The 22,629-nt window shown below is 41.5% G+C and overlaps 1 protein-coding gene across 1 annotated transcript in view; it reads right to left on the reverse strand.

The window, feature by feature from the left end:
* The window catches only part of tspan17 (tetraspanin 17), a 46,225-nt gene extending 26,199 nt beyond the window's left edge, over nt 1-20,026 (reverse strand). The window contains exons 1-2 of the mRNA XM_072590887.1: nt 19,620-20,026; nt 7,202-7,252 (exon numbers count right to left, since the gene is read on the reverse strand). Coding sequence (XP_072446988.1) covers nt 7,202-7,252; nt 19,620-19,700 — 132 coding nt within the window. The 5' untranslated portion in view covers nt 19,701-20,026. The remainder of the gene's footprint in view (nt 1-7,201; nt 7,253-19,619) is intronic.
* Nucleotides 20,027-22,629: the final 2,603 nt, after the last annotated feature.

Consider the following 22,629-nt stretch of genomic DNA (forward strand, 5'->3'; position numbering starts at 1 on the left):
CTGTTTATAATACTGAGTTCTGTGGCATTTTGGTTGTATTGCACTATTAATAATCCAAAGACCTGGAATAATGAATTGGACACAAATTCAAATTCCACTATAGCAGCTAGCAAATTGAAATTCAGTTGACTAAATAAATTGGAGATATAACAGCTCATGTCAACAATGACAACCACGAAGTTACAGGTTTGCCAGAAAAAATAAATTGATTCCCTAATGTCACCGGTGAAAGAAATCTGCTGTTCTTACCCAATTCAGCTTGAGAGAGAAGCAAGACCCAAAGTGAATAACTGACTCTTAAATGCCCTCTGGTTCATTAGGCCCATTCATGCAGCTGTATCAAAATTGCAAAGAACAAGAATAAAAGAACACCCTATGTTGCCCTATGCATTTGACATCACACAAACACACCCAGCCAAAGTCCTTCTCACTAACATGTGGGAACTTCCCTAAAATTAGAAAAGGTGTGATAACTGTTCCACAGATTATGTGATTCCTGATTTAGTCATCCAACAGAAGACGAATGTCCATAATTCCTCCATCATCATACCTGGATATGCCTTGGTCCATTGGCAGGACAAACTTAGCAAAGTGATATACAATTGGGAAGGTTATGGCCCTTGAAGCCTGTGAAATTTTGTACATCAGGTCAAATACTGGTCAACACAACATTCACTTGAACATCATCTGCAACTCTGCCTTCAGCTGATCATCAATGCTTTTCCATGTTTTAACACCACAACAGAGAAGATGCACTGAAAGTTTGACAACGTAAGAAGTCTCTACCTGATGCAATCTACCACCAAGGTGGCCAGGTCCTCAAGCATATCGCTGCCACATTAATTTGCCCACAAGCAAAATGTGGCTGCAACACAGCCATCTACAAAAATTCAAGAAATGATCTTATGCTTGAAAGTTAAGTGCACACCAGGAATTACCAGAAAATAAAACAAAATTATATATCTGTATAAGTCTCAAACCAAAATATATATGATTATTCATTTGGTCCTCTACTCACCAAGTCTCAGTGTGACACCTGTGATACTAGTGCCTTGAAGTTCTGGGTTTAGTTTGAGACTGCTGGTCATACAGAGTTCAAATGGTTACCTTTATTTGGGAGAATACTGAATTCCAGAGATACACTGAGTCAAAATAAGCTTTCATTTTAAAAGCAAAAGATATGTACTTTTCTCTGTTTAATCCCCTTAAAATCACTTTCCTTGATCGGACTTTTAGCTCAATATACATTTTGCACAGTAATTATTGCCATATCAACTCCACTGCTTTGTAAACCAAAATTTGGTAGCTAATCCAATGTCAACTTGAAGGAATGGTTTTGAGACAATCTTCTGTTAACTTCCTCAGATGGACACATAATTTCTGGGTAGAACCATTTTTCTTTGTCTTCGATTTTTCTAGTATTTTCTCCAGAAGCTAGTGTTGCAGTGCTTAATTTTTTAAACTGAGAGAACTACAGTCCCAGTTTCAATTTGAATGCATTTACAGCATTGATCATAAATGCCGAATCTCTGTCCTTTCCCTGAAGTTACAGAGTCAGAGTCCTGCAGCACAGAGACAGGCCCTTTGGTGCAAACTGGTACATGCCGACCAAAATCCACGCTAACCCCATTTCCCTGCACTTGGCCCATATCCTTCTAATCCTTGCCTATCCACACATTTGTCCAAATGCCTTTTAAATGTTGTTAATGTACACACCTCAACCACTTCCACTGGCAGCTCATTCCATATCCATACCACCCTCTGTTTAAAAAATTTGCCCCTCAGGTTACCTTTTATTCTTTTCCCTCTAACCTTAAACTGATGCCCTCGATTCCCCCAACCCTGGGAAAAATATTGAGTGCATTCCCCTATGCATGCATCTCATGATCTTATACATCTCTATATGGTTCTCCCCTCAGTCGCCTACGCTCAAAAGAAAAACGTCCTAGCTTGTCCAACCACTCCGTATAACTAAGACCATAGAGTCCAGGCAACATCCTTGTAAATTTCTTCTGTATTGTTTCCAGGTTAATAACATTCTTCCTATAACAAGGTGACCAAAACACAATATTCCAAGACTGCGGCCTCACCAATGTCCTGTATAACTGCAACATAACTTCCCAACTTCAATGCCCTAACTAATAAAGGCCAGTGTGCCAAAAGTCTCTATCACTGCCCAGTCTACCTGTGATTCCACCTTCAGAGAACAGTGCACCTGAACTCCAAGATGCTATGTTCCACTACACTCTTTAAGGCCCTACCATTTACAGATGAACCTCAATTATCCGAACAAGATGGGCGGGCATTATTTCGTTCGGATAATTGATTTCCTCTGGGGCTGAGAGTTTTCTGTGAAGTCTGCTCCCCTTTCAGGAGATTAGGTAAAAGCACACTGTGCGCCAGACCCCGCACCCCCCCCACCCGCCCCTAACCCAGTCCGCTCCCACCCCGCCCCCTGCCACTCTCAACCCACCACTGCCCGCCTCTAACCTCACCTGCTCTCAATGAGGCACTCCACGAATCACAGGCCTCCAGTCTGACATATATCCTTCCACTATTACCCACTGCTTCCTATCATCACGCCAATTTTGTATCCAATTTGCCAGCTCGTACTGGATTCCATGTGATCTAACCTTCCAGAGCAGCCTACCATGTGGAACCTCTTATCCAAGGCCTTAACTAAAATACATATAGACTACGTCTACCACCCTGCGCTCATAACCTTCCTTGTCACTTCTTTATAGAACTGTAACAAATTTGTGAGACATGGTCTCCCACTCACAAAGCCATGCTGACTACTTCCAATGAAATCCTGTCTTTCCAAATGCATGTATATCCCATCTCTCAAATCAAGTTACCCACCAGAGATGTTAAACTTACCGATCTATAGCTCCCAGGCTTTTCTTTGCAGTCCTTCTTGAATACTGGCACAACATTCACTACCTTCCTAGTCTTCTGGGACCTCACATGATGGCTAATGATGACACAAAAATATCCTGCAGGGTTCTGGATATATCTGGTCAAGACGAGGAGATTTGTTCACCTTCATGCATTTTAATACATCCAACACTACCTCTATTGTGATATGGACTGTCCCGAAGATATCACCACTAACTTCCCCAAGTTCCCAAGTCTTCATGTCCTTTTCCATGGTAAACACAGAGGAGAAATATTCATTAAGGACTTCACCCATCTCCTCCGATTCTACACAAACATATCCACTTTCGTTCTTGAGGGGCCATATTCTCTCTATAGCTTTTTTTTCCTTTAATATGCTTATAAGTACCTCTTTCTTCTCAACCAAGGCTGAATCCATTAGGGTATCATGTGCCCCTTTTCGCCCTCCTGATTTCCTTCTTCAGTAAACTCCTGTATTTTCTGTACACCACCAGGAATTCCCTTGATCCCAGCTGCCTGTACCTGAGCCACATCTCCTTTTATCTGGTCAAAGCCTCAATATCTCTCATCATCCAGTGTTCCTTATTCCTGCCAACCTTTCCCTTCACCCTCACAAGAACATATGGACCTTCAACTCTAGTTATCTCACTTCTAAAGGCCACCCTCTTGCCAGAGGTCTCTTTTCCTGCAAACAGACTGCTCCAATCAAGCCCTGCAAGCTCCTGTCAAATTCCATCAAAATTCACCATACTCCAGTTTAGAACATGAACCTGTGGACTAGTTTTGTCCCTCTCCATAACTATTTTAAAATTAATAGAACTATGGTCACTGGTCCCAAAGTGCTCCCCCACTGTTACGTCCCCTGCTGTATTTCCCAAGAGTAGGTCAAGTTTTTCCCCTTCTTGAGTAAGGCACTCGATATACTACTAGAGGAAACTTGCCTGAATGCACTTAAATTCCACCCCACCTAAGCCCTGAATGCTCTGGCAGTACCAGGCAATGTTAGGAAAATATACATTCCCTACTATGACAACCCTATTGCTCCTGCACGTCTCCACAATCTCCTACATATTTGTTCCTTTAATTTCCATTGACTATTTGGGGGCCAACAGTACAACCCCAATGTCACCATTCCCTTCTTATTTCTTAGCTCCACCCACAAAACCTCATTGGATGATCCTGCAGTTATTTAATTTGATTACTGCTATGATATTTGCCTTAATCAAAAACGCAAATGCCCCTCTCCTCCTGCCCCACCTAAAGCACTTATACCCTGACACATTAAGCTACCAGTCCTGTCCCTCCCTTAGTCATGTTTCTGTAATGACTATAATATCCCAGTCTCACATACCTATCCACACCCTGCGTTCATCAGCCTTACCTGACAGCCCTCTTGCATTGAAATAAATGCAATTTAATCCAATGGGCATTCCTTGCTCCTTGTGTTCCAGCCTGACCTGTCTCTTCAACTTACTGTTTCCGATTACTATAACACCTTCCAGCCTCGCATGTGCCTCTCTGCTGTTGAAGATCCCACTCCTCTGTCAATCTAGTTTAAACCCTCCCTTGCAGCACGAGCAAACCTGGCTGCCAAGATATTGGTCTCCCTCCAGTTCAGATGCAACCCATCCTTCTTGAATAGGTCACCACTGCGCCAGAAAAGATCCCAACAATCTAAAAAACTGAATCCCTGTCCCCTGCAACAATTCTTTAACCATGCATTCATCTGCCATATCCTCCTGTTCTTACGTGGACTAGAACGTGGCACTGGAAGTAATCCGGAGATTATCACTGATGAGGTCCTGGTTTTTAACCTTTTTCCTAACTCTCTGCAACTAGTCTGCAGGACCTCATCCCTATTTCTACCTATATCATTTGTGCCAATGTGCACAATGACGTCTGGCTGCTCATCCTCTCCCTCAAGAATGTTCTGCAGCCGCTCTGAGACATCCTGGACCCTGACAAGAGGGAGGTAACACAGCATTCGAGATTCCCATTTGCGCCCACAGAATCTCCTATCTGTCCCCTTAATTATTAAGACTCCTATCACTAAGGTCCTATTTACCTTTACCCATTCCCACTGTACCCTAGAGCCAGTTGTAGTGCCACCAACCTGGCTACTGCTGCTTTCCCCTTAACAGTCACCACCCCAAACAGTATACAAAACTGTATACTTGTTTAAGGGGAATGGCCATAGTGGATTCCTGCACTCTCTGCCTACTCCCTTTACTTTTCCTGGTGGTCATCCACCTACTCTCCGCCTGCACTTTAGGTGTGACCACCTCCTGAATGCATCCAGCTCCTCTTTCACCTCATTCAGTTTTGATATTATGGAATAAACCCAAATCAAGCAAATACACAATGTTCACAGCACACTTTGTTAAAAATCTTTGTGGACCTTCCCTCAACTTAACCACTATACATCAGCATAAAGGTTAGCCCATCGAGACCAAACAAAATACAACAAGCTGGCAAAGCCTATGAAGAGCACGTACTTTTCTCAAGCCACGTGGTTTCTGGAAGAGCAAGCTATGCAGTGTGACTAATCAGGGAATGCGGGCAGGCAATGAGATCAACTGTCAATGATATGCACAGTAAGGAATGTGTGTGGACAGAGAAGTCAAACCTGACAGAGACATGCATGGCATGCAAATGCAGGTGGGGAGTTCGATTGTCAAAAGCTCAGCAAATGACCAGTCAATTGCGACTTTTGCTTGGAGACAACAAATCCACAAGGCACACTAAACGACAAGAAATTGAATGCCTCTCTGAATGCACTTCTCAAACCTGTGACACCGAACACCTAGAAGAACAAGTAAAACAGGTGGATGGATTTCCTTCCAAGTCACAGAATCTGGTCTTGGATATTGCTGCTCCATCATCGTCACTGGGTCAGTATTGTGGGACATGAAATCTAACTGCACAACAACTGCAGCAGTTCAAGAAGTTAGCTCATTATCAACTCCTCAAAAGACAGTTAGGGATGGGCAATAAACACTAGCCGAGCCAATGAACAAACAAATACAAGCCAAAATGATTATGTATAGTATCTTACGTTTAAATGCAATGCAACAAATGCAGCTTCAAAGACTGGTTAGCAAGGTTAGATCACATGAAATACAGAGAGAAATAGCTATTTGGATACAGAACTGGCTCCAAGGTAGTAACCAGAGGGTGGTGGTGGAGGGTTACTTTCAGACTTGAGGCCTGTGAAAAGCAGTATGCCACAAGGATCAATGCGAGATCCACTGCTTTTCGTCATTTATATAAGTAATTTGGATCTGAACATAGGAGGTATGGTTAGTAACTTTGCAGGTGACACCAAAATTGGAGGTGTAGTGGACAGTGAAGAAAGTTAACTCAGATTACAATGGGATCTGGGCCAATGGGCTGAGGAGTGGCAGATGGAGTTTAGATAAACATGAGGTGCTGCATTTTGGAAAAGCAAATCAGAGCAAGACTTATACACTTTATGGTTAGGTCCTGGGGAGTGTTGCTGAACAAAGAGACATTGGAGTGCAGGTGCATAGTTCCTTAGAAGTGGAGTCACAGGTGGATAGGATAGCAAAGGAGGCACTGATATGCTTGCCTTTATTGGTCAGTGTACTGAGTATAAGATTTGGGAGGTCATGTCGCAGCTATTGGCTAGGCCATTTTTGGAAAACTGCGTGCAATTCTGGTCTCCATCCTGTAGGAAGGATGTTGTGAAACTTGAAAGGGTCCAGAAAAGATTTACAAGGATAGTGTCAGGATTGGAGGGTTTGAGCTATAGAAAGAGGCTATTTGCCCTGCAGCATCAGAGGCTGAGGGGTGACCATTTGAGGTCTATAAAATCATGAAGGGCATGGATAAGGTAAATAGACAAGGTCTCCCTGGGGTGGGGAGTCAAATATTAGAGGGCATAGGTTTAAGCTGAGAGGGGAAAAATTTAAAAAGGGACCTAAGGGGCAACATTTTCACACAGAGGTGGTGTGTATGTGGAATGAGCTGCCGGGAAGAGGAGGAAGCTGATACAATTACAACATTTAAAAAGGCATCTGAATGGGTATATGAATAGGAAGAGTTGGGAGAGATATGGACCAAATGCTCGCAAATGGAACTAGACTGATTCAGAATACTTGGTCGGCATCGATGAGTTGGACCAAAGAGTCTGTTTCCGTGCTGTATACCTCGGTGACTCTAAATGTTATTTATTCTACTTCAGCACGTGCATTTCTTTTTCTAAAGGATAGATTGTAAAACTGATTTATGTAGGTTGTGCATAAACAGCATCTTGTACAATGTCCACGCTTATGCAACATACCTTTTCAGCCCATGCCCAAAGGCCTATTCCAAGAAATGCTGCGCCCAGCAACTGCAAAACATAACGAGATACAATAACACATTAGCTACATAGATTAGTAGACATTCATAAACATATTTCAACGAACGAGCGTCACCAAGTCAAGTCTGTGGAGTTGATGCTTGTACATATGGGAGAAAAATTAATGAATGATTTACAAAGATGCAGTGCTCCAACTTACATAGCAAGTAAAATCTGTATGCTTTCAATTTTAAATAATACAGCCAAAACAAAATCAAATTAACCTCTCATCCCCTTTCTCAACCATTTGTATTACACACTCATTTTATGGAAAAGGACCAATATTCATGAAGTGGAAGTGGAACTTGCCAGTTTCTGGTTTAAAATAAAAATCACCCTCATGCTTCTGTTCATCTCTGTCGTTATTTAAATCCATATATCGAAGATGGTGCGTACGACTGATCTTCACAGTCAATTGTTGACTAAAGAGCATTATGCTGCTCAAACTTAAAAGGGTTTGAAGTTACATTTCCAGAAAATATTTCCAATGATAGAAACATTGGCAGCCCCTCTGTCTAAGTTACAGTAGTGACTATAATTCATAAGAATGACACTGGCCTTGAAGGCAGCTGGAGAATCTTGTGGGCACAAACTGTTCTACATGTATACAAATCCTCTTTCTTTCATTCTGTTCTTCTAGAGTATCCTTAAGACGTGTGTGACAAAAGAAATCCAAGATTTATGCAGTATGGGACAAGTAAGAAGCAAACTGCCAATACGCTGAAAATGTTTTACATCCCTATACCAAGGATCTGCCTCTCTTCACATTTGAGTAAAAGGATAGGTCAAAGTAAAATACAGCGACAAAAAGGAAAACAAAGGGAGTATCACAACAATTAAGTCTGGCATTTCATTAATTCTCACCTAAGCAGTGCCAATATTACTATATCAAAAAGGTTCCATTTAGATGCAATGCAAACTATTCTACTTGAATTGTAATAATGACTGTAATAACATGCATAATCACAGAAATCCATCTTTTCACCGCACAAATGCAGCCATTTGTGAAGATAGCTCACCAACACTGGAAATAGGCAATAAACATTCACCTGATTAGTGCTATCCACACTCCATGAATAAAATTCTCCCTATAATTGTTTTATTCTCTCCAGAGTGAGGTAAAATATTTAACATCTGTTTCTGATTGTCATGCAGATCTCAGTTGATCAACTCAACCAGGCTACACAATTTGAGCAGATTTAATTAAAGGAAATGGCGCAATTTATTTTAATACAAATTGTTATCCTACATTAATAAAAAGAAACTAGAATAGATGCAGGAATTCAATAAGGAACAATGGTAGAATCCACAGATTGAAGATGCAATAAAGAAATAAAAACAAGGGCAGCAAAGACAAAATGATTGGTGGGGGGGGGGGCAGATCATGTGGAGGAACCAGGGAGCCTGTTGAAGGACTTGGACATACCAGACACGAGGACAAAGTAGTGGCAGATAAAATACAATGTGGGAAAGTGTGAGGTTATGCACTTTGGTAGGAAAAATAGAGGAGTAGACTATTTTCTAAATAGGGAAAGACTTCAGAAATCTGAAGCACAAAGGACTTGGGAGTCTTAGTTCAGGATTCTCTTAAAGTTAATATGCAAGTGCAGTTGGTGGTTAGAGGTCAAATGCAACATCAGCATTCATTTCAAGAGGACGAGAATGTAGAGTCATAGAGATGTACAGCATGGAAACAGATCCTTCGGTCCAACCCGTCCATGCCGACCAGATATCCCAACCCAATCTAGTCCCACCTGCCAGCACCCGGCCCATATCCATCCAAACCCTTCCTATTCATATACCCATCTAAATGCCTCTTAAATGTTGCAATTGTATCAGCCTCCATCATATCCTCTAGTAGCTCATTCCAGACACTTACCACTCTCTGCGTGAAAAAGTTGCCCCTTACGTCTCTTTTATATCTCTCCCCCCTCACCCTAAACCTATGCCCTCTAGTTCTGGACTCCCCGACTCCAGGGAAATGTTTTTGTCTATTTATCCTATCCATGCCCCTCATAATTTTGTAAACCTCTATAAGGTCTCCACTCAGCCTCCGACGCTCCAGGGAAAAACAGCCCCAGCCTGTTCAGCCTCTCCCTGCAGCTCAGATCCTCCAACCCTGGCAACATCCTTGTAAATCTCTTCTGAACCCTTTCAAGTTTCACAGCATCTTTCCGATAGGAAGGAGACCATAACTGCACACAATATTCCAACAGTGGCCTAACCGATGTCCTGTACAGCTGCAACATGACCTCCCAACTCCTGTACTCCATATTCTGACCAATAAAGGAAAGCATACCAAACGCCTTCTTCACTATCCTATCTACCTGCGACTCCACTTTCAAGGAGCTATGAACCTGCACTCCAAGGTCTCTTTGTTCAGCAACACTCCCTGGGACCTTACCATTAAGTGTATAAGTCCTGCTAAGATTTGCTTTCCCAAAATGCAGCACCTTGCGTTTATCTGAATTAAACTCCATCTGCCATTTCTCAGCCCACTGGCCCATCTGGTCCAGATCCTGTTGTAATCGGAGGTAACCCTCTTCGCTGTCTACTACATCTCCAATTTTGGTGTCACCTGCAAACTTACTAACTGTACCTCTTACGCTCGCATCCAAATCATTTATGTAAATGACAAAGTAGAGGGCCCAGCACCGATCCTTGTGGCACTCCACTGGTCACAGGCCTCCAGTCTGAAAAACAACCATCCACCACCACTCTCTGTCTTCTACCTTTGAGCTAGTTCTGTATCCAGAAGGCTAGTTCTCCCTGTATTCCATGAGATCTAACCTTGCTCACCAGTCTCCCATGGGGAACCTTGTCGAACGCCTTACTGAAGTCCATATATATCACATTTACTGCTCTGCCCTCAATCTTCTTTGTTACTTCTTCAAAAAACTCAATCAAGTTTGTGAGACATGATTCCCCACACACAAAGCCATGTTGACTTTCCTGAATCAGTCCTTGCCTTTCCAAATACATGTACATCCTGTCCCTCATAAAAGCAGAGATATACTGCTGAGGCTGTGTAAGGCTCTGGGCAGACAACATTTGGAACATTGTGAGCAGTTTTGTGCCTTTGTAACTAAGGAAGAATATGTTGACGTTGGAGGAGGTTTACAAAAATTATCCCACGATGAAGAGCTTGTCATATGAGAAGCAGTTGAGGACTCTACATGATGGAGTTCAGAAGGATGAGGGGGTTCTGACTGAAACTTGGGGAATACTGAAGAGCCTAGATAGAATGGACCCGTGGATAAGCTGTTTCCACTAGTCAGAGAAACTAGTAGAACCTGAGGGCGCAGCCTCAGAGTGAAGGGACAACTCTTGAATGGAGAGAAGGAATTTCTTCAACCAGAGGATAAATAATCTGTGGAACACATTGTCACAGAAGACTATGGAGATCAAGTCATAGTGCATCTAAAGACTGATCTAGATAGGTTCTTGATTTGCAAGAGGATCAAACACACCAACTATGATGAAATAGCGGTGAGAACGTGTATTGGTATAAGCAGGTAGGGAAAGAGTTAAGTTTGGAGTCTTGTGCAACAACAGGTTCAGCTGAGCATGATTCAGATAAGAACTTACATTAACAATGGGGTGCTGCAGAAAAGGGGAATGGGTTAACAAGCATTCATTATGTAGAGCCATTTAACAATATTAGAAGCATTCAGTATGTAAGGTCAGTTCAACAAGGTGAAAAGTCTTCATTATGTGAAGCCAGTTAAGGTTAAGAACATTCATTGTGTGACACTAGATAGCTTGACCTTTGCTCATGACACTCACTGACTGTAATGGTCACCCAATCAATATGCACGTTGTGTTATCTGGATGCTCCTTCCTGTAAAATAATTCATGAAGAAACTGCTGTTCCAGAGACAAGATGGAGAACTCATGTCTCTGTGCACAGTCGATCGTTCTCTCTCCCTCCAGGGCCCGAAGGAGGTAAAACTACTGTGTCTCTAAGCATTTTTCTGTGGGGGGTGGAGGATGACAGCAGAAGAGACCCGATGGGCTAAATGGTCTAACTCTACTCCTTTTGACTATTATCAATGGAACAGACTATATCTGGCAAGACAAGACTTGTTAACTAGAAAACTCAATAAATGCCTTGTGAAGAGTTTAAATGGAAGTGTTACTTTACGTACGTGCAAGACATGGACCTGGAGGTTGGAGACTAATTTGCTGAACAGCTTTGAATCAAGGGGAATAAAACAGATCTACTAGACAGAAAAAAAAAATAACGAATGAAGTGCAGTAGGGAGTCAAAGAACAACAAGAAAGTAATTGTATATAATTCAGAAAAGACAGAAATTGGCTAGGACACATCTTAAGAGGAAACAGGGTTGTTAGAGACATAATGGAGGTAATAAAGATGAAAAGAAAGATCAAATATTGGAGGACTTGAAAATTGAAGGAAATTATTGGCAAATGAAATGATTCACACGGAATGGATAAGGAAAATCTACAACGAGCCAAAGACGTGCCTTTGGGCGAAGCAGACATGACTATAGAAACATGAACCCTACAGAAAATGATTTCATCTTACAATAGCTTAAAAATGGTCTCCTTTTTGCTTATCTAAAAGAAGTATTTTGGGTCAGAGTCATACAGCGTGAAACAGAACATCCAGTCCAAGTCATCCATGTCAACAAAATTACTCAAACTAAACTAGCTCCACTTGCCTGCATTTGGCCCATATCCTTCGAACCTTTTCTTATTCATGTACCTGTCCAGATGTTTAAATGTTGCAACTGTACCTATATCTACCACTTCCTCAGGCATTTCATTCTACATACAAGCCACTGTGTGGAAAAAGTTGCCCTTCAGGATTAAGTCTTTCTCCTTCACCTTAAAAATATACCCCTTAGTTTTGAACTCACCCATCCTAGGGAAAAGACCTTTGGTATTCACCTCATCTATGCCCCTCACTGAAAAGTTATACACAGTGCCCTGCCTGGCTTTTAACTTCCAAACTACCAATATTTTCAAAAGATAATCTGTAGAGTAGAACCATTTGCTTCAAATTAGATGTAGAGTTAGCCATCATTACAAAAGCAAGTGCTATAATAGATTTTTTGCATTCAAATTTCAAAAAGAAAATATTTCAAAAACAAACTGAGCCCAAGTCAACTGGAATTGCTGAATACAATTGCATTCCGGTTGAATTAAGCATCAAATTGTTCGTGAAACTTTTTTTTCACTTTTACTGTAAAAGTGGTGAATTCACTTTAGGAAGTATTGGTTATTCTTTGGGAAACGTCAATATAGAAAATTAGTACACCGACTACTTGTTCAAAATATTTTGTATATAAGACCAAATGTCCAGCTTTGTAATCTTGTGTTATGGTTGCAATGTATTATAAATCAGTTTAATCCTTTAACCACATATGTCTGCTTCTCAGGTAGTCCCATAAGATCAAGGGTAACTTTCCTACATTCCGATGATTTAAGCCCCATAGATGACTAAATAGTCCAATGCTGAATTTGCAAATCCTCCTACGGGTGGTGCGCTCTGGTTTTCACATACTCCACCTGATGCATGTGCTTGTTTTCCATCTGAGCCTTTCAGAGTTCAAAACCATTGGCCCTTTCATGGATGCGTCTTCAAAATGGATGGTCTTGGGCTGGCTATTCCTGAGTTAGTGGGGACAATGCATTTTTTTCATTCAAAAATTTGAGGACATGCTTGAGCATTTCTTGTGCCCTTCTGCTAAGTGCTTGCCATGACAAAGCTCAGAGTAGCTTGTTGCAGAAGTCTTAAGTCAGTCATGTGGGTGCTTTGGTCTACCATTCATCAATACTGGGTTGGGGGTTGGGGGTTGAGGGCTGTGATTGGTCTGAGAGGGGGAACCAGTGGAGTATCTATTCTGCCCAGTGGATTTTTAGAATTTTACGTAGGTATTACTTACAACTTCTCAAGGGATTTGAGGTGTCTGTTATACAGAATATGTTTAAAATGGCCAAAAAACTAAGAGGAAATAGTACAAGAAAGCTAACCAGAAACAGAATAAGATACAAGACCATTTTAAAAGAAGTTTCTAAACATATTTAAAGAACAAATAGTTTAAAAAAATAGACTAACAGAGGAACAGAGAGGAGAGTTGATCATTGAAAATAAGAAAATGATAAATGAATTGAACAACCATTTTGCATCACTCGACACAATTAGAGGATAGGCAACATCCCAGAAGCAACAGTTTAGCAGGAAATAGAAGGGAGCAGGAACTGAGGAAAATTACAATCACCAAAGCAGCAGTATTGAGTAAACTATAGGAGATGTGGCTGACAAGTGGCCATGTCCCGATGATCTTCATCCTACAATCTTAAAAGAAAAAGTAGCTAGAGATAGTTGGTGCACCAGTTTTAATTTCCAGAACTCCTTTGATTTGGGGTGGACCCATTATATTGGCAGATAGCGAATATAACTTATTTATCCATAAAGGAAAAAGATGACAAAAAATGAATTTACAGGCCTGGTAGCTTAACGTCTGACATTGGAAAAATGTTAGAAGCAATTATTAAAAAAAGTTTAGAAAGACATTTGCATAAATTTAAAGGTAGTCATGCCAAGTCAACATTGTTTTCTGAAAGGGAAATTATGCTTGACCAATCTATAGGCGTTCTTTGAGGACAGAAAGGAGAACTGATAAGATGTACAGTACATAGATTTTCAAAAGACATTTGATAAGATACTGAAACTAAAATGTCATGGTTTGTACGTTGTACAGGAAGAGCTAATGAAGAGCTTATGGCCAAAACGTCGATTCCCCTGCTCCTTGGATGCTGCCTGACCTGCTGTGCTTGGCAAGAAGTAAGCAATGTATCATAGATATCAGTGCTAGGACCTCAAACATTTATAACGTACACAAATGAACAGATGGAAGAAGAGATGGAAGAAGAGATGGAAATTACGACTGCCAATTTGCTGGCAACAGAAAAATAAGTAGGAAAGTAAGTTGTGAAGTGGACGCAAGGAGGATATAAAAAGGCATTGATAAGTTAATCAGGAAAGTGATGGAACGTGTCATCATTAGGGTTATCAGCACCAACTCAGCAATAATCTGCTCACTGATGCACAGTTTGGCTCAGGTGGAACCAATTCAGCTCCTGACCTCATGGTTCTTGGTTCAAACATGGTCAAAAGAGCTGAATTCCACAGGTGAGAGCAGAGTAACCTTTTCCTGACATCAAGACTGCACTTCACGAGAGGCATCAAGGAGCAAAACTGGAGTCAAAGGGTGTCAAGGGGCAAATTCTCTGCTAGTTGGAGTCATACCTGGCACATCCAAAATGTCATCATGGTTGTTGGAGGTCAGTCATCTCAGCTGCAAGACATTTCTGCAGGAGCTCCTCAGGTAATGTCCTAGGGCCAATCATCATTGCCTGCGCCATCAACATCCTTTCCTCCATCATAAGGTCAGAAGTGGGGATGTTTGCCAGTGATTGCAAAATGCTCAGCACCACATGCGACTCCAAAAGCAACAAGAGCTGGACAAAATCCAGCTGTGCTGACAAGTATGGCATAAATGTTACTTGCCACAAATGTCAGGGAATGACCATCTCCAATAAATGACAGTTTAAGCATCACCCCTTGACATTCAATGGCATGACCATTAGCATCTCAGGGATTACCACTCCGCAGAAACTGAATTGGACAAGCCATAGGAATACGATGGCTGCAATAGCAGGTCAGAGGTTAGGAGTACTGCAGCAAGTAACTCACCTCCCGACTCCTCAAAGACTGTCAGCCAGCTATAAGACATAAGTGAAGGTTATGGTGTAATCCCCACTTGCCTGGATGAATGCTGCTCCAAAAACTTGACACCCACAAGAACAAAGCAGCCCACTTAAACTGGCATCATTTTCAAATCATCTGCTCTCTTCACCAACAATACCCAGTCGCAGCAGTATATACCATCTATAAGATGCACTGCAGAAATTCACCAAAGATCATTACACAACACCTTGCAAACCCATGGCCTCCACAATCTAAAAGAACAAGGGTAGCAGATATGAGAACACCACGTGCATGTTTTGCTCCAAGCCACTCACCACCCTGATTTGGAAATATGCTGCTGTTCCTTCAGTGGGTCAAAATATGGAGTTCCCTCTCTAATGCCATTGACTGGCGGGGGGCAGGCGTCTACATCACATGGAATGCTGCAGTTCAAGACAGCACTCACCACCACCTTCAAGGGCAACTAACATTGGCCAAAAATGCTGGCACACACAATGATGCCCACATCCCAAGAATGAATTAAAAAAGAAACCAATTGAGCAAATGGAGTTTAAAGTAGAAAAATGTAAAGTTATCCATTTTGGTAAGAAGAATAAAAGGAAAGTCTTGATGAAAGCAATGTGAGCTATCAGAGCTCAGAGAAGCAGAGAAATCTGTGTATCCAAATGTATGCTTCATGAGCACTTAACATGGGGATTCAGCGAGCAGTTAGAAAAGTTAATGGAATGTTATTATTTAGCACAAGGGGAATTGTATACAGAAGTACAAGAATCATAATTCAGTTATACAGACCAATGGTGAGACCTGATTGGAGTATTGCGCACAGCACTGGACACTTTATTTAAGGAAAGATGCAAACACATTGGAGATAGTTCACGGAAGGTTAACTAGACTAATACCTGGAAATGGGCAGGGTAAATTTGGAGGAAAATTTGGACAGACTAGGCTTGCACATGCTGAAGTTTAGGAGAGTAAAACAAAATTCTGAGGGGTATGGACAGTGTAGATATGGATAGAATGGTTCCTCTTATGAATCTGGAACTGTTTAAAAATCAGTGGTTTTCCATTTAGAACTAAAATTGGGCAATTTTGTTCTTGCGCACTTGAGTTTTTAGAATTCTTTTCCTGGAAAAAGTGGTGGGAACTGACTCCTTGAATATTATTGGAGATTTTCTGACCCTAGAATTTGGTTACTTAACATACTCTAGGAGAGCCTCTCATCCTCCAACCTCCATAAACTTGAAGTGACCTGCTGGCTTTTGTGACCTCTTGATTTGATTATGGGGAGATGGCCTCATTTTTCCATCCAACATAAAAAGTTTTAAAGCCTCTGTCATCTGCAGCAACAGATCCCATTTATCCATCACACCTAGGCTTATTACAATAACCATCCTATCCGTCAGGATAATGAAAGCTGTGGCCAGAGAAGGAGCATTCATATCAAAGCCCGTTATCAGACGGTTAGTTAGCCAGTAAATCATTCCACTACTTCAGTCTATTCTCCAAACAAAGAAGGTTGTTTTGTGCCTGCACAAACAGTCCTTTGACATTAGGGATAAGCTCCATGGCTGTCCTTCAGGGACTGAATGTTTCCCTTGTTTCTCAAATAGCCAGAAGTGAACAGTACTCATCATACAGTCAAAAGAAAAATACTGCAAAGTCTCTGCATAATTTGAACAAATAGTCTGATTTGTACTTTCTTCTCTCTACAGTTCAATATTTTAGTTAACTGCTGCTGCACTTTTTCTCAGCATGTATAATAGCTCGTAAGTACTAATCTTGTAGATTTCTGTCAATTATTTCAGACTTCTTTAATTTTTTTTAAAATCACAACCACTTGAAGGAGCAGCGCTCCAATAGCCAGTGCTTCAAAATAAACCTGCTGGACTATAACCTGGTGTTGTGTGATTTATAACTTAATCTGTATTGATATTTTAAGAAAACAAATCATGCAGAAGCAGCTGACAGCATTCATAATTGTGTGGACTTGTGAAGAAAAGACTTGCACTTGTAAATTACCTTTTAGAACCTTTGACTGTCAAATGCTTTGGAACATCCTTTAAAGTACTTCTAATGCTAGTTACTGTTGTAACATAGGAAATGCAGCAATCAATTGCAGGTCCCAGAAGCAGCAATTTTTTGAGATGTGGATTGAGGGATAAACATTGCCCAAAATTTCACATAACTCCACTGATCTTCAAAATAATGGCTTGGGGTCTTTTACTCGGCACAGTATTCCCTTTGTGCTATAGTGGGATATCTGAAGTCTCCAGAGTGCAACTTGAGTCCACAACTTTCTGGCTGAAAAGACAAGGTGTGCTACCTACTGAGGCATAGCTGATACTGCAGGCTTTTGTATGAAATCCCATGCCCATCTGGTGTGGCATAAAATGCATTATAAATGATGTTGAACAATATACTTTTTAATAATAAACCATTTCTTAAATATAAACATCATGATGACAGCATCGTTGTTTGCTAATAAATAGAAACAAGCAAAGAATTATTAGCCTTATCAAATACATAGAGGATCAGCCCTTACTATATGCTTTCCTAGTCTAATCCACAAAAGAATGTGAAGTCACTTGACCCAGATCAAGAACCATAATGATCCTGATCATCCTACAGATTCAGAGTTACTATCTAGTTTCACTGTATTCTTCCAAAGTTTACAAGGTTCAATTCAGTTTGAAACTGCCAGCATTACAGCCACTGGCTTTTCATGAAAAGGTATGCTGTCGTGTTTCTTAATCTACTGACACTCATTCTTAAATCCTATGGCTCAAAGCAATAGCTTGCATCTAAGTGCTCAAGATTGTGCATTAGTTCCCTGATAATCTGTTACCACCAACTATTACCTCGAAGGAGAAAATACAATCAGTCTGTGTCCTTACAGTTTTAAATCACCAACCAGCTGGTTTTTAATCACTACCTAATAAATGTGAATGCATGTGTTTAGATGACATTATCAGGATAACCCATAAATTGTGGACAACTGAAGTAAAATTCTGTTTGATGAGATCCACTAGTCATTGGATGTATGCCTACATAACTGACATCGCACAAGCACAAAAATTTACATAGCACATCACTCACTTGCGTTGTAGGCAAAACATCTTTCTAGCTTGATAGGAGCATTCTGTTAGTGGAGAATTCTACTATTCTGTAGTAACACAAATGGCAGAGTAAAACAGCTAACTTCATCTGTTGCATAGATTTAAGGGATATAAGCTATTGCATGTCTAAGAATTGTTCACAGTGAACAGCACCTGCCCTCTGCAAACCAAAGAAACATGCCCAGGGAATGCACCTTTTTCAATTGAATCAAAATTTGAAGAAAAATTATTCTCTAGTTCAATTCCTTGACTAATTAGCATTTTTTCTCATGTATAAATTTTTGTTCCCTTTGAAATTTGGTATTTTTGCATCAGTCCTGACGACTGCAAGATAAACAGCTTCATCAACATGTCTCTTCTTTCCTCAGCAATATTAAAGTTTTTGTATTAAAAGAGGGAGACAGAGGAGAAAATTGATGACACACACATTGGGCTGGATGGAGTTAATGTATGTGGTATGTGCAAGGGTAGCACTGGACACCCATAGGAATCAGTCCTGGGAAGATGATACGAACAAAAAAAAGAACAAATTGACAAAACTTTCTAGAAAAATGGATCTTCCTTACGCGGTTATAGAAGAGCTAAACAAAAAACAATGTTGCATTTGGATTTAGATATCATTGTAGAAAGACAAGTAGTATTAACGCACTGCTACAACAACCCTTAAAACCTTAATTGTAATATCTCATCTTTTAATATGACATGTTAATTAAAATCTATAATCTAAAATCTATTAAGTACCTAATGTAAATGATTAAGCAGCACTTCTTGGCAATACATTTTATAAAATCAAGGGGCACAAAGACATACATCCTATTCATGGCCAAAGGCTACTGTTGTTGCAAAACTCATTCTCATCTAATACGTTGAAAACTACTGTTAAACACATTTTTTAAACTAGTCTACTCAAGTTTTAAGATTAATAAAACTGCTCCATAAAACTACCAGCTCGCATCGACTATCTTAAAATTGATCAGTAGTCATTATCAACAAGTGATTAAATGTATTTATTTCCAAAGTGAAGTTACACTTTGCTGGCCCTACCACTTCAATCACCAGATCACAGTTACACCCTTCGTTAATTGATTTTTCTTAAATCAAAATTTCTCCCGTCTATTTGTCTTGTGGAATCAAAGTCAAACAAAAAGCAGCGGCAACGAACGGATCAGTCAACGGAGCAAAACGTTTGGCGCAACGAGCCAGTAACTCAGAAACAACAAGACTGGTAATAGCTGGACACCTTGCTGGGTTTTTTCCTCAACCTCTTTGCGCTGATTATCATTGGAAGGTGCTGCTACCACCAACTGCAAAATACTCCCAATGTTCGGTCGTACCAGCACGGATGAGTTTGCAGTGAAGAGGGTTTGAGGAAGTTTTGTGTGTGTGTGTGTTTTGTTGTGCCACAGACGAGGAGAAGCCCCTGGGGCTGGGAGTCAGACAAAAGGCTCTCTCTCTCTCGGTCACTCAGAGACAGAGACAACAAGAGGCTGCACTCACTCACCCAAAACACGATGTTAAAGCCGAACAGAACGTACTTCACACAGCAACTAACTTCAGGTCCTTTGAAGTGTTTCCCGGACATGGTGATGTGGAAACTCAGGGACAGAGAGAGGGGGGAGGGAGGGGGAGGGTTTTTTGTTTTTAAAAAAAACACAAAACAAACGTTAAAGGCAAGAGGCGGACAGCCGCCGTCGGTGAAGCTCACTCAGGGAGAAGCCAGGCTCCAAGGCCCGGCCACCGCCGCATCAGGAGAGCGCTCCTGGACCGACATTGGGCCTTCACTCCGGGCCGGACAGGCCGCCCCCCCCTCCCCCGCGCCGGTACCGCTCACAGCTCCATGCGGTTACTCCCTGGTCACCGACACAGCGCGCCGCCTCGGCGCCGCCATCCACCACATCGGCAGCGCGCATGCGCCCGCTCTCCCCTCTACCCTCCCCCCCCACCAACCAACCAGCTCCCATCCAGGCGCGCGCGCGCATCCGCGTCTCCAGCCTGATGACGGGGCGCGCGCGCGCGCGCCGGTTGCGAGGTCTGCTCCCGGGCACCGCAGGGAGACTCAGTGTCACCCTCTGCTGGTCCCACTGAAGTAGCAAGAGCATCAAACCACCAGCACCACTCTCCCCCCTCCTCTCTCTCTCTCACACACACACACACACACACACACAGGGCAGAAACGGATTTAAAAACCTCAGCAAAATCGAGCAGCAGCTTGCGTTTTATGCGACTTCCAATATTTATTCTGTTTCTCTCTCATTGTTATTTCAGATTTCCAGTAGCCTTTTATTTAAATTAACCCATAATAGAACACGGTACTGGAGAATACATTCATGTGCCAACTCCTTTGCATTACTGCTTTAACTCTTCCAGTGTCACCTATTAAAATGAGTTTATTATAAATATCGCTTGACAGCTAAAGTAAAAATGGTTTGTGCAGTAGCTACCATGATAGGTTACTGCAGAAATACCAAATGCAACAGCGTGCTACATTCCTGAAGAATAATGCCAAGTTTTCGCATCAACCATTCCTGCCTTGTAGAATGTCACTGAATAAAAGTTGGAGTAACCCGTCCCAAAAATAATCTAGTCTCCAACTACTTCTAAACGCTTGCTTCCAATTTCGTTGTCTCAAATTAACCGTTAAAAAAAACACAAATTCCATAAAATTAACGATCCTACTCGTAAGCCACCTGATGAAGGAGCAGCGCACCGAAAGCTAGTGCTTCCAAATAAACCTGTTGGACTATAACCTGGTGTTGAGAGATTTTTAGACTTTCTACACTCCATTCGAACACTGGCACCTCCAAAATAATCATTTAATTCTTTGCACAATTTAAAAGCTTAACTGAAACTAAACTGTATGAAGGCTGAAATCTGTTCCTAAACAGCTGTGGCATTATCTTCCACATTCCAATAGGTATACTGCCTCAGTTTATTGCATAAAAAAACACATCTGTACAGGTTAGGTAGATGTACCTACCAGTGTCAATTATTTCAGTAGACTGGTTTCATAATTTGAACTTTTTCCCCCAATCTTGACATAATATAACTTTGAACTAAACATCCCCAAGCCGCTGTTTTGTCTTCCAAACCCACAACTGGGTCAAACTATAATGATTCTGTTCTCCTTCCCTGCCACAATCTTCGATTTCCTTAAAACATCCCTATCTTAATCCAGAACCTTGTCTCAATTGCCAAAATAAAAGAAATTTGGCAACTGGCTAAAGATTCGGTCTTGAATTCCCAGCCAGTAGACCCAAAAAAAAAAGGACAATCTTGAATCAGCCAGTCCCTTCAATAGGTCACACTAAAGGTTGGTTAGATGACTTGGCCATCATAAATTTTGTAGGTAAAAACAATGACTGCAGATGCTGGAAACCAGAGTTTAGATTAGAGTGGAGCTGGAAAAGCACAGCAGGTCGGCAGCATCTGAGGAGCAGGGAAAAAAACCCGACGTTTCGGGCAAAAGCCCTTCATCAGGAATACAGGCAGAGTGCCTGAAGGGTGGAAAGGGCTCTCAGAGGCCAGTTCACACTGCGCTTCTAGTTTAACTAGTAATTTCCCACTTTTGAAGTGAAAAAAAAATGCTGTTATTCAAAGTAGGCATGTACAACCCGCATATTATAAAAAACTTTGCTACAACTAAAGTCTTATATTAACTAAAATGGATCTCTAGTTATCATAGATAAAACAATCCAAATATTCAATGTCATGCAATTAATTTGTCTTTGCAGCCAAGGCAGTTTTACTGGAGGATTAACGTAATCTCCCAAACCAGGAAGAGAAAGTAAGGACTGCAGATACAGAGGGAATGGTCTCACCAAAATGCTGATAGGGTGGGGAGGGGAGGGAAATCAATCCCTTGTGGTGGGGATCTATTTGTAGGTGATAGAGGATGATGTAATGTATAAATGAAGGTTGTTGATGTAGTCAAAAAAAGGTATGGACCAGGGAAGTTCTGTCCTTGTGTTGGGAGGGGTGGGGTTCAAAAGGCAGTGGTGTGGGAAGTGAAGGAGATGTGCTGGAGAGCATAGTTGACCACATGGGAGGGGATATTGTAGCCTTTGAAGGAGAATGACCAATTCCACCATAGAAAATCCCAGATGGCCTCAAAGACTGCAATTTCCCCTCCACATGGTCAGCAATGCTCTTCAGTGCATCTCCTGCACGTCTGCCCTTTAACCCCACCGCTCCCAATGCAACAATGACAGAACACCCCGATCCTCATCTTACATCCCACCACCCTCTAAACATCGCATTATCCTCTGCCACCTACAAAACAGACCCCCCCCCCCAACCAGGGTGTATATTTCCAAGCCCTATCAGTGTTTCACAGACACCATTCCCTCAGTGACTCCTGTGGTCAGATCCACGTGCCCCACTAGCTCTCACCCAACACATTTCCCTGCCACCACAAGCAATTACAGAACATGCACCCACACTTCACCCCTCACTTCTGTCCAAGGCCCCAAATAGGATCCTTCCACATCAGACAAATTTACATATACTTCCAC

This window comes from Chiloscyllium punctatum, chromosome 20 (assembly GCF_047496795.1).
Source record: "Chiloscyllium punctatum isolate Juve2018m chromosome 20, sChiPun1.3, whole genome shotgun sequence".
NCBI lineage: Eukaryota > Metazoa > Chordata > Chondrichthyes > Orectolobiformes > Hemiscylliidae > Chiloscyllium > Chiloscyllium punctatum.